At 41.6% G+C, this 16943-nt stretch overlaps 1 protein-coding gene across 1 annotated transcript in view; it reads left to right on the top strand.

The window, feature by feature from the left end:
• The window catches only part of lrp5 (low density lipoprotein receptor-related protein 5), a 240912-nt gene extending 225972 nt beyond the window's left edge, over positions 1-14940 (top strand). The window contains exons 19-23 of the mRNA XM_086007994.1: positions 4350-4460; positions 5791-6027; positions 7720-7859; positions 11836-11933; positions 13374-14940. Coding sequence (XP_085864120.1) covers positions 4350-4460; positions 5791-6027; positions 7720-7859; positions 11836-11933; positions 13374-13644 — 857 coding nt within the window. The 3' untranslated portion in view covers positions 13645-14940. The remainder of the gene's footprint in view (positions 1-4349; positions 4461-5790; positions 6028-7719; positions 7860-11835; positions 11934-13373) is intronic.
• The last annotated feature ends 2003 nt before the right edge of the window (positions 14941-16943 follow it).

The raw sequence follows: 16943 nt of genomic DNA, 5'->3' as shown, positions 1-16943 counted from the left end.
TCACCTGTGGAAATTAAAGTTCAAATTCAGTCCTTCGTCAAAAAATAAAGGTTGATTTTAACTTGTTTGTCACTAAAGACACCATTTGGCATCCTCTGCCCAATCGTTGCCAGTCTTGGGTGACACTAAATAGCTTGGTTTTGTTACTGTGGAAAATAGCTGCAGGCAGCAGTCAGTGGCATTACAGAGGCAGTGTTAATAAGTCAAAGCAGAAAGGTGAAACAAAAATGTGATTAAAACAATTTAGTATGGATAGATTGGTCCAAGATCTGACTGTCAAAAGAATTCTTCAGATCCTCATGCATTTTGTGAGTATTGTAATTGCAGGACTAGTGGCCTTGCATTTCAGTGATTGCTATATCTTAGCAAGAATGTAGAATTGAGTTAAGGGCAGCAGAATGTTGGGAGAAAATGACACTGTATAATTTGGCCCTGCTTAACATCCCTCAAGAAGATAAAAGGGGTAGCAAGAAGTGAGGGTAAAAGCCAAGTTAACATGTTAAGTGCTTGGTAATGTCAGTAATGAAGAACTCGTGCAGCATTCCATAGTTAAGTGAGTTTGTTACGGTCTGGGGTTCTCGCTATCCTATGCACACCATATTCTCTCATTATGTGCCAATTTTGCCTTTAAATATAACAGCGGTAGGGATTAAGATATAATAGTAAATTTGCTGATCCTGTGCTCTCAGTAGGAAGCTGCACTTGAAGAATTGGTACAACTGGGTTGTAGTCCTAACTCCAACCTGCACTCCCTTCACATATCACTCCCCGGGAGAGCACATGATTGGTGAATTTACCCTATAGTCATTTGGCACATGGAAATTCTTTTTTGCAGTATAGTTTTTTCTCTCCCACTGGCATGTATTGTTGCATAACCCTGCATATAACTTTTACAACTGTTTCTATTTCCTTAATGGGAACCAGTGGATGTAGTATATTTGGATTTCCAAAAGGCATTCGATAAGGTGCCACATGAAAAGTTGTTACGCAAGATAAGGGCTCATGGGGTTGGGGGTAATATATTAGTATGGATAGAGGATTAGTTAACGGACAGAAAACAAACAGTAGGGATAAACAGGTCATTTTCAGGTTGGCAGGCTGTAACTATTGGGGTGCTGCAAGGATCAGTGCTTCGGCCTCAGCTATTTACAATCTATATTAATGACTTAAATGAAGGGACCAGCGTAATGTATCCAAGTTTGCTGATGATACAAAGCTAGGTGGGAAAGTAAGCTGTATGGAGGACACAAAGAGCCTGCAAAGGAATATAGACAAGTAAAGTGAGTGAGCAATAAGGTGGCAAATGGAGTATAATGTGGGGAAATGTGAGGTTATTCACTTTGGTAGGAAGAATAGAAAAGCAGAATATTTTTTAAATGGTGAGAAACTATTAAATGTTGGTATTCAGAGAGATTTAGGTGTCCTCGTACAGGAAACACAAAGTTAGCATGCAGATCCGGCAAGCACTTAGGAAGGCAAATGGCATGTTGGCCTTTATTGCAAGGGGGTTGGAGTATAAGAGTAAGGAAGTCTTGCTACAATTGTACAGGGCCTTGGTGAGACCACACCTGGAGTACTGTGCACAGTTTTGGTCTCCTTATCTAAGGAAGGATATACTTGCCTTAGAGGCGGTGCAACGAAGGATCACTAGATTGATCCCTGGGATGAGAGGGCTGTCCTATGAGTAGAGATTGAGTAGATTTGGCCTATACTCTCTGGAGTTTAGAAGAATGAGAGATCTCATTGAAAAATTTAAGATTCTGAGGGGGATTGACAGGGTAGATGCCGAGAGGTTGTTTCCTCTAGCTGGAGAGTCTAGAACTAGGGGACATAGTCTCAGAATAAGGGGTCGGCCATTTAAGACTGAGATGAGGAAGAATTTCTTCACTCAGAGGGTTGTGAATCTTTGGAATTCTCTAACCCAAAGGGCAGCGGATGCTGAATCGTTGCGTATATTCAAGGTTGAGATAGATAGATTTTTGGACTTCAGGGGAATCGAGGGATATAGAGATCGGGCGGGAAAGTGGAGTTGAGGTCGAAGATCAGCCATGATCTTATTGAATGGCGGAGCAGGCTCAAGGGGCCGTAGGGCCTACTCCTGATCCAATTCTTAGGTTCTTAAGCCTATACTGTTACTATTCATGCCTTATCTTTATGGTTTTATTTTAGTTACACACCTCCTCCCAGGTCCTCTAGACATAGAGTTGACTCTGTCTGTCTAAAACCATGCTTACCTGCGTTTGAAAGGCTTTATTGTTAAATTAGGTTTTTTTTTCACTATTGGGCTTCAGATACTTTCTCCCAAAATTGTGCCACAGCTGCACTATCACACTTAAGGAACACATTAGCTGCTTGATGTACAATAAATGATCGTTATTGCAGGTGAATGTGATTCTCCGGTACCTTTTCATGGCTGCTGATGAAATCATATTCTCGGGAAATCATGCATTGCATTACCATTTCATTAATATTGGAGAAAGTTAGCTTTTTCCCTATTTTTGGCAAAGTGAGAGATATCGGGCCCTAGATTTCTACCAGTAGAAGTGTTCCGAGTACAATGTAAATAGAGTTCCTCTAGTGGTAGAAACTGGGTACTGCAACACTTCAGTTTGCTCCATCAGTCCCGTGGGCCTGAATTTTGCGATAGAAATAACTCTGTCAGCGCTCACCGTTGTAACTGGGTAAATCGGACAGCACCTTTTGGCGTCCCACATGCCCAGTTACACAAGAAATAGGAGCAGGAGTTTGGCATACAGCTCCTCAAGCCTCCACCGCCATTCAATGAGATCATGGCTGAACTTCTCCATGAACTCCACTTTCCCGCCCTATCCCCATATCCCTTAAACGCGGAAATCCGGAAGTTGCTGTCAGAGATTACCCCGCTCCTCCACCGGGCGCGCAGTAACATTCCTCACCAATAGACTCAGCATTGAAAGACATGCAATGGCGTGAACTTGGGGTACTTGCCCACTAGTTCCCCACTAAAGATGCCAGAAAAAGTTAAGGCTGGTGCATTTCAGAGTAAGTGAACTTTTAACGGCGTGATAAGTGTTAATTGCTGCCAAGCAGCCTCTTTGGCCCTGAAAATGTAATTTTGTAAGTGTGGAGTCTCATTCCTTCAGAAGTGTTGGAAAATTTTTTTTTTTTAAGGTATTTTTTGTTTACTTTTTCTATCTGTCTCTTTTATCTCTCTCTCTCAACCCCATTTTTCTTTCCCAATCTCTCTTTTGCTTTCTATACATGATTTAAATCTATTTTTATAATTCCTGCTTTCGACTCTGTGTGGCTCAGTGAGGATTCTTCAATCTGATTGGTTGAAGAGCCTCGCTGTTTCTTTCCCGGCTCATAGATGCCCTGTAGAGGGCACCGCGCTGGCTCATGCTGGATTTGATCAAGTCTCCGCTCAAAAGCCTGCAGAAACTTTGTGGGCAGTTGTCAGCGAGGTGAATGGTGAGCGTCATTCCTCCACCGCTGAGCGCAAAAATCCGGGCCTTCCATTGTGTTTGGTAGCATTGAAATGCTGTCCTGAAAAAAGGAGAATCTGAGCAATTACTAATTGAAGGTTTTGCGGTTCTAGATAAGGTTTTAGGGTTTATGTAACTGTTTGAAATCAAGTTTATTTAGAAATGTTAATAATTTGCATTAATAGGAAAAGGAAAGTGTTGGGGAGAATATTTTTAGGATAAATGCTCCACCCTTTTCTAAACATAAAGACCACCAACCTGTACAGAGAAGATAGGATACTTTATTTTCCAGTCCCACGAAGACTTGCTAATTTTCACCTCCACAATTATTACTTAAATGTTCAGCTGGTGACAACTGCAGGATAGCTCAATTAGAAATGGTGCTGATTGCCATTCTTTCCCTTCCTGAAAGATGTCAAAACTTGGAGAATAAGTGTTAGGTGACTTTACAACATCACGAGGTTTCCCCAGCTTAAACGTCAACATCAAGAAAGCTGCCTGTAGCACTATTTCCAGTGGGGCTATTATTCCCTTATGGTCTCGTAGCTGAGGCTAGCTGAATGACTCACAAATGAGTATCCAAATCCAAATGGCAGGTTTCAGAAGAAACGGAAAATAAAGTAAAATATCCACTTTTTCCTAACCAGCAAGATTTTACTTTAGCAGCACTTCATATTGAAAGTACATCCACCCATACTTTTCTTTTAACTAATGGCTATTAATTTAATTCTGCCATAATACATCCTTAGTAGTATTCTTGCATTGTTCCGTTTGAACTACAGAGAACGTCAAGCTGACCAGTTTTGCCTCATTGTTTTCAAGCTTTCAAAATGTTTTATTTATTCTTCAAAACTGGTAAATAACTGTGCTTTCCCATAATTCCAGTGATCTGTCGTCCTAACCAGTTCCGCTGCAACAGTGGTCAGTGCATTTTGAAGAAGCAGTGTTGCAACTCATTTCCTGATTGCCATGATGGATCAGACGAACTTTTTTGTGGTTAGTATCTGTTCATCCACCAGTGGTTTTCAACTTCTGCGGGCCTCGGGATGTGCCAAGAAGGACATGTTCTGGCTCTTGAAGCAGAACATGTGAAACATTCTTTTGAAACACGATCCAACAATTAAAAAAAAAAAAATTACCTTGAGCTACACTTTTTCTTTTGATATTCTGGCAATCATTAAGATGATGAATAGAAAGTTGCCATTTTTCCACACCCAGTTTAGCTTCACACACACCCTGGCTAGGTACAGCAATTGGATCCTACTGCATCAATATGATATTTCCATTTCCCACCCTCACTCTCACTGTGGCTTGAGTTGGAATGCTACCAAATTAAAGCAGCTCTGTGCTGTAGCCTTTACAGGATGTGGATTTCACTTGAGGCTCATTTATATGTATGGCAAATTAATGTATCTGTGTAAATATATGAACTGAGTGTTTCGCTTTCTCCGTTAGTACCCTATGTAGCTAAATATTCAGTTTTGAAGAAGCATAATTACTCATTTTAATAATGCATGTATATACTGATGTAAGAAAACTACTAGGCACTTGGTCTAAGCGTTAAACAAAGCTTTAATCAACTGTTTTACAACATGGAGGTCTAGTTGTGTCCTTCACTAGTTCCTGTTAAGAATGTCCTGCGCAAGCTGGGCCCGTGCCCGAGTCTTTATACTCTCCCTGGACAGCGCCACCCACAGGCCGCTCAGTTGATTCATATCATATACTATTAAGAAAGAACAAACTTGCATTTAAATAGCACTTTATCACATCCGCAGAACCTCCTAGTAGTGCCTCACATCCTTTGGAAGTACAGTTACTGTACTTAGCTAGGCAAACAAGTTGTTTACAGCAAGGTCCCACAAACAGTAAATGAGATGGATGGAGTTAATCTGTTATTGGTTGAGGGAACAATTTTGGCCACAGTCATTTCTTTTTTGAATGGTGCCATGGGATATTGTACATCCACTTAAGCAGACAGATTGGATCTTGATTAAACATCTCATCTCCAACAATGCAGCACTCCCTCAGTACTGCATTAAAGTGTCAACCTCAATTATGTGCTGAAGTTCTGGACCCATGAACTGATTGAGGTGAGAATGCTATCAACTGAGCTAAACTGACACCAGTTAAAATTAACATATTTTATCTGTTCAGTGTTGCTCATAATGCTTTATGACTAGTTGCTACACCTGAAGACCTTCAAATTATATGTTAATATTAATATATTCTGATTGTAATTGCTATATAAATACTAGAGTTCTTTAGTTAGTGATCGACTTGATTTTGGGATAACTTCTGAGCCAGTAACCTGCTTTCTTCCCATCAGAATTACCTAAACCATCAGTGAATGAGTTCCAGTCTCATAGCAGCGCAATTGGACCTGTCATTGGTATAATCCTTTCGCTCTTTGTAATGGGTGGTATGTACTTCGTCTGTCAGCGAGTCGTCTGTCGCCGCTACAAGGGGCCCAATGGACCTTTTCCACATGAATATATCAGTGGAGCCCCACATGTTCCCCTTAATTTTACTGCTCCCAGCAGTTCCCAGCATGGCACTTTCACTGGTAAGGAATCCTACAGGTTGTCCCTGATGTTAATGGTTGATTTTGGTGTTTCCTTTGCATAATGCTAAATGAGGTGCAATTTGCATGTTTCTGAACAATGTTTGTGTGCAAATTAACACATACTGGCCTAGAAATTCGGTTGGGTTAGCGCCCAATTAGGGGCGTTGGAGTGGCTTGCGCCGGCGGTATCGATGCGCCCGAAATTGCGATGGGCCCTAACATCGGCGTTACCCGGTAGCGCTGCGCCGGCACCGATGACGTCATCGGTGTGCGCAGCGCCCCGGTTGCAGTGGTAATCCGGCCCGATGGCCAAATTCAGTTGCGGCCGCCTTGCCCGTGGCAGCCGCAAACAACGATTGTGGAACGGGATGTTGCAGCACCGTAAGGCCGGCGCATAAAGGTGGAGCGGCGGCCGGCCGCTTTCCCGGCGGCCGCCTGCCCGCACCTCCCTCCCCAGACTCCTGCACCACCCCCCCGCGGCACTGATGTGTGTGTCCCGCGAGCCCGGCACTTCTCCGAGGTGCCGGGCTCATTTGTCGGGGGAATCCACCGGTCAGCTGTCGGCTGCACGCAGCTCCTCCTTAAGCGAAGGAGGAGGCCTGCAGTACCCCAGCCTGCCGCACCGCATCGGGTGCCGCAGCGGGGGATTAGCGCCTGAAACCTGCATTCAACGCCCATAGCGAGGCGCTAAAACCCTCCATTAGCGCCCGCCGCCGTCTGGGCCCGGGGCAACTGAATTTTAGGCGGGCGCAGTGGCAATTATGGCGGGCGCAAAATTTCGGGCGCTAAAGCCCTGGCGGACTCAAACCGAATTTCTAGGCCACTGGTTTTCTGTAATATTGCAATTTAATTTATATATGGCCTGTTAAGTTGCCAAAATAATACACAATGCCAGCAGCTATCAGTGGGTATGTATGTCTCATATTCTATTTCATAAGTGTTAATTAATTGATTTACTTTCTTGTCTTGCTGAAAGATTTTTTTTAAAGCTTTTGGCTTTGACAGTGGAAAAATATTTTAGTTTCTTTTTGCTAGCAGGCAACTGGCTGAGCTATTTTTAATAGGAGAGCCATTACTGGATGTCCAGTAGGATTTTAGAATTGCACATAACTTTCCTACGTGAGATCACCTGTACTACTTTTATTCTGTATAATTAACCTTTTGCTTCCTGCTCCGTGCTAAGTTAACTCATCTCAGCTGGGACAGCAATTGGGTGCTATGGAGAGGGAAATCAACCAACCCTTCCGTGACCCATGTGCACGTGTGACAGGTGAGGACAGGCCCAGCCATCACTCTTCCCGTGGTCAGAATGGCCTGCTCACGCCCACTGTCTAGACTCATCTAAAGAGAATAGCCACTTGAGTGAGGTACCAAAGGACTTCTGGAACCCATGGAACTGTATCCCAACATAAGTCTGCACTTTTAGGAGGGGAAGAAGCCTATGACTGCAGTCAAATTTGATGCAGTGTTAGTATATAAGTTAGGTTGAGATTCCATTTTTGAATTAGGTAGATTTTTCATATGACAGAGTGAAATATAAAGATTATGTAATTGTTTTCATTTAAATGTATTGTCACTGACGGTTGGAATGAAATGTCAATATAGACACAAGTTCGATTGTCTTGTCAGCTTTTTAGGGTTAGGGCAGACGTTGTAATAGATCATAGTGTAACTTTATTTTGTCACTTGTAGGCATGTCTTGTGGCAAATCCATGATCAGCTCCATGAGTCTGATGGGAGGGAGCAGTGGGGCCCCACTGTATGATAGAAATCATGTGACCGGGGCCTCCTCCAGCAGTTCATCGAGTACAAAAGGAACCTTCTATCCACAGGTGTGTACTTATCATATGTTCAGTATTGGTGTCAATTATAAGAATATTCTCAAGAGTTTTGAAAATGGGTTTCTCCTCCCTCAAAGATACAGTATTCTGCTCATAGCTTTATGTACAGAAATGGAGTGAATTTATAAACTGTTGATTGAAACAAAGATCATTTCATTTTGTAAACATTCCTGTTCAGTGAGAAATCCGATCTGGTTCCTGCTAAGTTCCTCCTTTGTCAGTGTACACTGTATATCAGTGATGATCTGCTTTTTTTGGAGCTCAAGTGCCATGACATGACAAAAAAGGGACTTCGGTTGTTGAATTGCCAGTGTCCTCCTGCTCCAGATACGTGCTCTCCCACTGCTCCATATATTTTCTTTCCCTTTTCTTCCCCCATCCCTCTGTAGTCTTCCCCCTCCCCCACCCTTGGTTTAGTCAGCCTCTTTCTCCATCCTTCGTGTCTGCTGCTTCTCACTCGGTCCTCACCCCCGCCCCACCTAATCAGCAGGTTTTTTTTTATATATCTTACATTTTTTTATGTTTCTTTACTGTGGAATAGAGAAAATCTCTCCAAAGGATATAAATTCATTTTGCTGTGATAAGGATTAATGATAAAACCCTACATTTTAAATTAAAGGTTTGTGTGGTTTCTATCTGTCTACCTGAATTTTTTTTTCTTCCTATTCCCTCTAATGTGGTGTAAGGTTCCATTACATGTTTTTTGTATTATCTTTGCTAAGAAAGTTTTTTATATTTGGACAACTAAGAGCTAAAGTGCCTGTTCCTTTTAACAGAAATGTTGAGTTGCAATCCTTTGCAGAGGAAAGGATTGTGTGAGATATCTATCCACACTTCCTTTCTGTTTGTATATGTTGTACTGCCTCGATATCTCTGTTACTAGAAGGGCTGTAAAATTCAGACTGGGGTGCCTAGGGAGAAATATTTCTTCTCTTCCTGTATGGTACTCTGCTCTGTGCCTTATCCTGCTGATAGTACATTGCTTCATGCTGGCACACTGTTTTTTCCAAACCATAAAAATTTTCCACTGAATCCACAAAAAGCAGAAGTATTGCACTGCATGGGGTCGATTTTCCTGAAGCTGTTGGGAAGAAGGCAGGACTACAACTTTCGGGTTTTAGTCCCGCCTACATCGACGTCCGGCCAATCCGTGCGATTTTCCCTTGATTGACCTTGTTGAGCCCACCCAGCGGGCTCAGCAGGCCAATTAAGGGCCACCCGGCAACAGGTGACATCACAGACTGAAATTTCATCTGTCAAGAGTTTTTGACAGCTAAAATATCAGTATTTCACAGCTGTTTGAAGCTGTGAAACACTGACAGTCTGAGTTCTAACATGAGCCCTTCTGCACAGACTCAGAACTCACATCGGCACTCAAAGCTGAAGGCTGTCACTTTTCACAGATCGCAGCCGTTCAGCTTTAAGGAGGGGCACGGTGGCATAGTGGTTAGCACTGTTGCCTCACAGCGCCAGGGACCCGGGTTCAAATCTGGCCTCAGGCGACTGTCTGTGTGGAGTTTGCACATTCTCCCTGTGTCTGCGTGGGTTTCCTCCGGGTGCTCCGGTTTCCTCCCACAGTCCAAAGATGTGCAGGTTAGGTTGATTTGGCTATGATAAATTGACCCTTAGTGTTAGGGGATTAAATGTGTGGGGATAGGGTGGGATATGTGTCGGTGCAGGCTCGATGGGCCGAAATGGCCTCTATCTGCACTGTAGATTCTGTGATTCTGTGAAGTTCCGGGTGAGTGATGGGCTCCCGACGGCTGCAGGAAGAAAGGCTGTGAAGGTAAGTACAGGTAAGTAAAAGTTCTTTACACACTTTAGACACACCAAACACACTTACCTTTGCACTCATGCACCCATCACTCACCTGAACACCAACATCGCGACCCCTCCAACTCCTTCAACCTGCCTGCTCTAACCTGGCGTGGTTTGGAGCCGTCGGGGAAACCCACACGAAACCCCTCAAAATAGGGATTAGGCTAAAAACTGGTCGGCGGGTCCCAGTGCAGGGCGGGTACCCGCTGCCTCTGAAAGTTGCGTGGAGCAGGGTTTTGGGCGGGATGGTGTCGGGACTCCTGAAATCGGGATTTCCCCCCCCCCCCCCCACACGCCTGAAACCCCGCCTGATGGCTCCACGAAAATCGACCCCCATGTGTTTGAAAACATTAACTTCAGTTAATTAACAACAACAACTTGCATTTATATAACGCCTTTAACGCAGTAAAGCGTCCCAAGGCGCTTCACAGGAACGTTATAAACAAAATTTTACACCAAGCCACGTAAGGAGATATTGGGGCAGATGAAGGTAGGTTTTGATGAGCGTCGTAAAGGAGGAAAGAGAAGCAAAGAGGCAGAGTGCCTCTGCCTCAGCTCATCTGCTGCTGAAACCCTCATCCCTGCCTTTGTTACCTCTAGACTTGACTATTCAACGCACTCCTGGTCACCTCCCACATTCTACCCTCCGTAAATTTGAGGTCATCCAAAACTCTGCTGCCCGTGTCCTAACTCGCACCACGTCCCATTCACCCATCACCCCTGTGCTCGCTGACCTACATTGGCTCCTGGTTAAGCAACACCACAATTTTAAAGTTCTCATCCTTGTTTTCAAATCCTTCCATGGCCTCTTCGGTGGAAGATGGGAGGCTTGCCAGGGGTGCGTTGGAATAATCAAGGCTAAAGGTTCTTCTGTACCAGAAGAGAAAATCTGATGGCGAGACATCCTGGTTTGCTTTTGCACTCCTCCTAGTGGCCAAATTCAGTATGGCATTGGCAGATAGCTTGGCAAAGGTCAGCCAGCTCAAGAGTAGTAGAGCAGTGGTTAGAAAGGATTTTTTTTATCAAAAAGCGAGCTGCTAAACAAATGGGTCAAATTCAATCCAAACTTTATACTCTGGAGATTGTGGTAATATTTCAACACCAAAATATTACCAGTGATGCTTGATTTGATCAAAGAAATTTGCAAAGCAGAAAGTACTGCACTTTATAGAGATTTAGATGATCCTAGAAATTATTTTAGTTGTAGTCTCATAAGTGGACCTTAAATTTAACAACTTGTATGTATGTAGCACCTGCAATATAGTGAAATGTCCCATGGTACCGTACAATGTTCCCTCTAACTTTTTTTTGGCCCTCACGGCCCCTTTAATGGGCTGTGCAGGCCATTCAAAATTCCGCACATTTGCTGTTTTTCTATTTAAAAGCCGGCTCACCAGCTGACGGTACCTGCAGGGAACATTGATACCGTAGACAGAAGCATGAGGGGGAAAAAACAGGAGCTAAGCCTAAGAAGGAGAGATTACGAGGGGTAACCAAAAGTTTTGCCAAGAAGGTGAGATTAAAGGAGGGTCTTAAAGGAGTAGAGGGAGATTTTTTTTTAAAAGCAGATGGCTTTATCGAAAGAATTCCAGAGATTGGAACCTATGCGGCTGAAGGCACAGCCACCAGTGGGTGCGGTGTGGGGGGGGAATGAATAAGAGGCCTGATTCCCCAGATTGGCGCGTTCAGGGCTGGAGGAGATTACGGAGATAGGATGACGTAGATAGGGCTGGTGGACGGTGGACATCCACTCTGCTCATCTGATGATGTCAGTGAGAGGCGAGCTGCCAGCGGTAATTGCGCTACATATAGGAGGTTCGCCATTTGGAAATCCAGCGAGCCTGCCACTTCTTGAAGGCAGCCTGCAGCTCTTAAAGGGAAGCTACACTTATTAAAGGTAGTCAGTGGTAGTTTGTTACTGAGGCAGCAGGCAACATGAGATTATTTTCTTTTTAGTCAATGAGAAAAGCATTGATTATAGGATAGAAACGTTCATTTGAAGTTTGTGAAGGAAAATCGATGTTCAAAGGATTGATCTTGGTGATGCTTAGGTGATTATTAGCCAGTTGTTCTGCGCACAAAAAACACACACACATTAAATGTTTCAAAACAATTTCAAACTTTCTCAATCACTTATGTTTTTTAATAGATTTTAAACCCGCCTCCATCCCCAGCCACTGATCGTTCTCTCTACAACACCGAAGTGTGCTACTCCTCCAACAGTCCTTCCACTACCAGGTCTTACAGGTGCGTATAAGCCACTTGTTTCTGGCTTTTTAAAACCTATTTATTATTAATGGTTGCAAGCACTAAAACATTTTAGGGGATAGAGATGCAATCAAGCAGTGTAATGGCTGAGATGTTCACGTTCTCAATGCTGAACACCACAGCAACGCTCCTGGCTTTATACAATTTAGAATGTGCTAGTTAAAGCCAATGAAAAGTTCACATTCTCAGACAGTTTTTGATGAGCACTTAATTAGACCTTTTTTTTAACTTCTGCACTTGCAAAGCCTTTCTCCCAGTATGTCCAAGTGTCTAGAAGCTACCACTTTAGACTAAGAAATGTTCCACAGCTTGGTCTCTTGACCTCCAAAACTGACTTCGATTGTTCGCCCTCCATCTTTGGTCGATGCAGCAACAGCCCAGATTGGATTTGGAACTATTTAATATAGACGGTTTGATGATTGGAAAGCGTGACCTCACAGGAAGCTATTCTTCTTTGTATTGTGAGAATATCTTCCTGAGGGGGAAAAAAAATCAACTACTGAATCAGTCCATCTGTCTGCTTTATTTTAGTAACTTATCTTATGAAAATTCATAGGAATAAAGTGTGACAGATGCAATCATAAATGTAGCTGCAGGGATAGAAATTGAGGCCATAACTAGCAGTTTGCATGATATAATGTAACATAATTCACAATTAAATAACCAAGTTACAGATTATTGGGGGATTTGGTGTAACATCATTGTATTTTAATGTTGGAAGTCTAGTGCATGAGTAATGATTTTTAAAGGAGCTATATACTAAAATTATGCGGTCAAGTAATATGATATAGGTTTGTGACCGTGATTCTCTTCGAGTTGCATTCTGATTCTTCAATGTGCCCTCACAAGGAGGCAACCTGCAAAGGCCAGCTACTTCATCACAGGGAGGAAATAAAAATCAGAGAGCCAACCACACATGTCTCCCAGCAGCTATAGGTTAGTATTGGTGGAGGTCTGACGGCAGCCTGTCATTTCGACCGAGGAAGGCAGTCGCTGTGAGGAGGTAGCAAGAAGGGGGAGTAAATGCCTTCATTGGTAGAATTTGATGAATTTTCAATTTAGCCCACAACAGCCTGCTAAATAAAAATTAAAATGTCTTTTGATTTTAATTGCAAGCAGAGTAATGCTACCAAGTGTGTGTGTAGTAGCCGAGAAAACTGCATTCACATGTTCCTCTCCACCTGCAGATAATGCAGTCATGAAAGGTTTAATATCACATCTGTCACTTGCTAACCTGGCAGAGGGAGGGAGGACCGCTTGGATTAGTGTATTAATAAACAGTCCGAATATATTCAATTTACAATTAAAGACTTCTTAAGGCAAAAATGGACACCTTAAATCTTGGCTTCAGCATCTAGTTTTCGACCATTGAAATGAAGGGGAGAGAAACTAAACCGTTATTTCTTTTCAATTTTACAGACATTACATTATGCAAAGTGTTGCACCACCTACAACTCCATGCAGCACCGATGTGTGTGATAGTGATTATACCACGAGCCGATGGAAGAGTCCCAAATACTACATGGATCTGAACTCGGATTCAGATCCTTACCCACCACCCCCTACCCCTCGAAGTCCATACATGTCAGCAGAGGAGAACTGTGAAAGCTGTCCACCTTCACCTTCCACAGAACGAAGCTACTTTCATCTCTGTCCTCCCCCTCCATCTCCCTGTACAGATTCCTCATGACTCTATCAAAAGAAACATTTTTATAATTCTGTACATAGCTTTAAATACAAACAGAGAGAAAGTATATTTTATGAATTAAAAATAACAGATGGGTGGGATTACCTAAAGGATAGTGTACAGAGAATGTGAGCAGGTCGATAGGGGCCATGGAATTTTGTACAGTTGGAAAGAAATGTATTTCTAACCGTCATTTTTATTCAAGTAAATACACCACTTGCACCTTTGTGCCATATCTTTATTGTACAGAACAAATGGGGAAGCAAAAGTATAAAAAGTCCACAAATGCTGGCACAGGCACGATGGGCCGAATGGCCTTCTTCTGTGCTGTATGATTCTAGTTAGGTGAAACTATATTAGAAATGAAATTATAAGATGCTATATTCATTGATACTAAATGGACAATTGTTTCTTTTATACTTTTTCTACCTATTTATCAAAATTATATCTGCTGTTCTATAGAGTTTAAATACTTCATTGTTGATATTTCCAATCAGAATATCAACGTGTTCTGTTCTGGTAACACACATTATTGAATTATGCTCAATGCACACAACCCTCAGTACCAATTACGTGAACTCAGCGGACTCGAAAATAAACCACTAGCCAGAATGTTTGTATGTTTAGAGTCATAGTCAGTTAGCATGCTATCCATGTCCAGGATTTGTGTTTGGATTCAGTCCAGATCAATGAGATTAAAGTCTGTTATCTTTTCTGTTTGTAAAGATACTGTATGAAATTAATTTAAGCAGTATCAATCCAGCTCCTAGAGGATGCAGGTTCATAGCAGAATAACAACCCACAACTCTGTTGTAAATTAGTACTGTCACTCAGAGGATTCTTGGTGTGGGAAATAATAGTATCACACTGGTATCTTTTAAGGAGTGCACGTCTGAGGTTGGGATGAAAATATATTGAGCAGAATAGAAAGATTTTACTCTATACCTGACCTGGGGGTGCTTGACAATGCCACTAGCTGTCAACGGTTTAAAAAAAGATGAATGTTCCATCCTCTTAACACAGATATTCCTTACTTTGGTGAGCGCAAGATTCTCCCACAAAACATTACAGGGCAAAGTTCTAGCTGATTGTTGTGTGATTTGTATTTTAACATTAAATTATTTATCTTGGATAATGAAACTGAATTTTTTTTTAATTTGAATATTTTAATGTTTGGCTTTTTTTCCTTTGCTTGTATGTACAGAAAGTTGTAGCTATCACTGCTGAAAATGTTTGTAGAGTGCCCATTGTAAATCAGTTAAAGGACTTGCACACTAATAATAAATAACTAAGATTTTGTCGGATCGCCAAGCTGCCTTATTTATCCATAGCATGAATGTGCATGCTTGTACCACTAATCTGCTGTGGCAGCATTGAACTTAAGATGAGGGACTGTTGACCGACTGCCTTTTGACATCATTGAGGTACGTGGCATCTTTAATTCCAAAAAAGAGCCTTTTATGGAAAATTGTCATAATACCCATTTACTTTGTAAACAGTTAAAAGGCTTTCCATTCTTAAAATTTACCTCTTAGCACTATAGAAGTTAAAAGTATATTTTATCTCATTTCATTGCGTTATTTATAAAATGCTATTATTCACAGATTATATATGTATAATTTTCAGCAGCACCCGTCTGTAAAATTTCTGTTGCAATGACACCGACTTCAGCTATACAAAACAAAAAATTTTGCAGAACTTTATAGCCAATCTTTTCTTGTATTGTTTTTATTATAATAACTGTGGTCGTGTTTTAGGTTAAGTCCCATAAAATGTGTAAAACCCAGTTTGCTGTATTTGTATTAAGTGTTCAATTTCTGGCTGCGATTGAATTGTCTAATCATTACAGTAAGGGCACTTTATGTCCTTACATTTCAAAATGTGCCTCGCCATTTTGGGGCGAAATATGAGCATACTGCTGACCTACCTATCTCTGAAACATTGTGTGTTAAAGCAGAGAGACAGACTTCAGATTGTTCTCCTTTACAGTTTTAACTTTGTGTACTACACTTGTGCATCATTTTTTTTTAGGATCATGCTTTAGAGAAATATGAAACCTTGTTGATAAAATTATATGTGATCAGTCTCATTATGGGAGAAGTGCTGTTTCAACCCTTCCATCGATACGTTTTGTTTTTCATTAATTTTGGTGCACAGAGTATTAAAGTCATGCAAATGCAAGTCAAATCCTTTAAAAGGCTGAGGCAGAGTGTATATAAATCAAGCATATGAAAGACTGCGTATTTAGTTCCTGCATTCTTTGGTTTTATTTTAAGTAGCTGCCTCAAGTCTTCTACCAAATTTCAATTATTAATGGTCATCTTTTCTTCATTATCAGTTGAAGTTGAATAGCTTACTTGCAAATGCCAAATATAACTGGATTTAAGAGATGCTCGGTAATCATGTGTTTTTTAATGGTTAGGCTGTAGAGTTTGGGAGCACTGTAATCTCAATGAGGTTATGTGAAAGTATCAATGCCAACAGTTTGCGAGGGGAGGGGAGAGCTATATTTACTGTGGAAAAACGTTGTTCCTGGTGCATCCCCCTATTACATGTCTGCATGCCACCTCTCGTTTAAGTATAGAAAGCCCCTCTCAGTATTGCTGATCTGGGGAAGTTTAATATGGTCAGCTACACAATTTTAGGGGTTTCTAATAGTGCCTTGTATAAAATTCTTGTAAGTGATCAATAAATGGTTTATTATTGTTTGTGCAACAGCATACCATTCACAGTTTTTGTTAATGTTACACCGTTTATAGAATCATTGGCTTGTTTCTATGCTATAACATTCTTTCAGCCCAGTAAGTCTGGAACAGTGGTTTTCCACGTGAGCCACCTCGTCTAATCCCTCTCTCATGCAATCTCCCCATATATACCATTTAATAGTCCTCTTTTTCAAGCAACTATCTAATTCACTTTTAAAAGAATTAATGGTTTCTGCTTCAACAACGATTTGTGATAAATTCCAAATTCTAACCACTAAGAATTTTTTTCCTAACATTCCCTTCAATTCTTTTTATGATTACATTTGTGTCACTTTGTTGCTGTCTTGCCACCAGTGGAAACAATCAATTGCTATTAAAGTCATCACAACCCTTCATAATCTTGAAGACCTCTATCAGGTCACCTCTTAAATTAAAACAGGAAGTGCTGAAAACACACAGCAGATCAGTCAGCATCTGTGGAAAGAACAAACAAGTTAATGTAATTTTTCATCAGAACTAAAAAATGAACAAGCATGGAAAAAGAATCTGGCCGAGATGATCTTTACATTAGACAATGGGAAGAAATATGAAAGAAAT

The sequence above is a fragment of the Somniosus microcephalus genome, chromosome 15 (genome assembly GCF_052327205.1).
Source record: "Somniosus microcephalus isolate GS21.2 chromosome 15, FLI_Smic_1.0, whole genome shotgun sequence".
Lineage (NCBI taxonomy): Eukaryota > Metazoa > Chordata > Chondrichthyes > Squaliformes > Somniosidae > Somniosus > Somniosus microcephalus.
The sequence above is the reverse complement of the archived record's forward strand: the minus strand, read 5'-3'. Positions and strand labels throughout refer to the sequence as shown.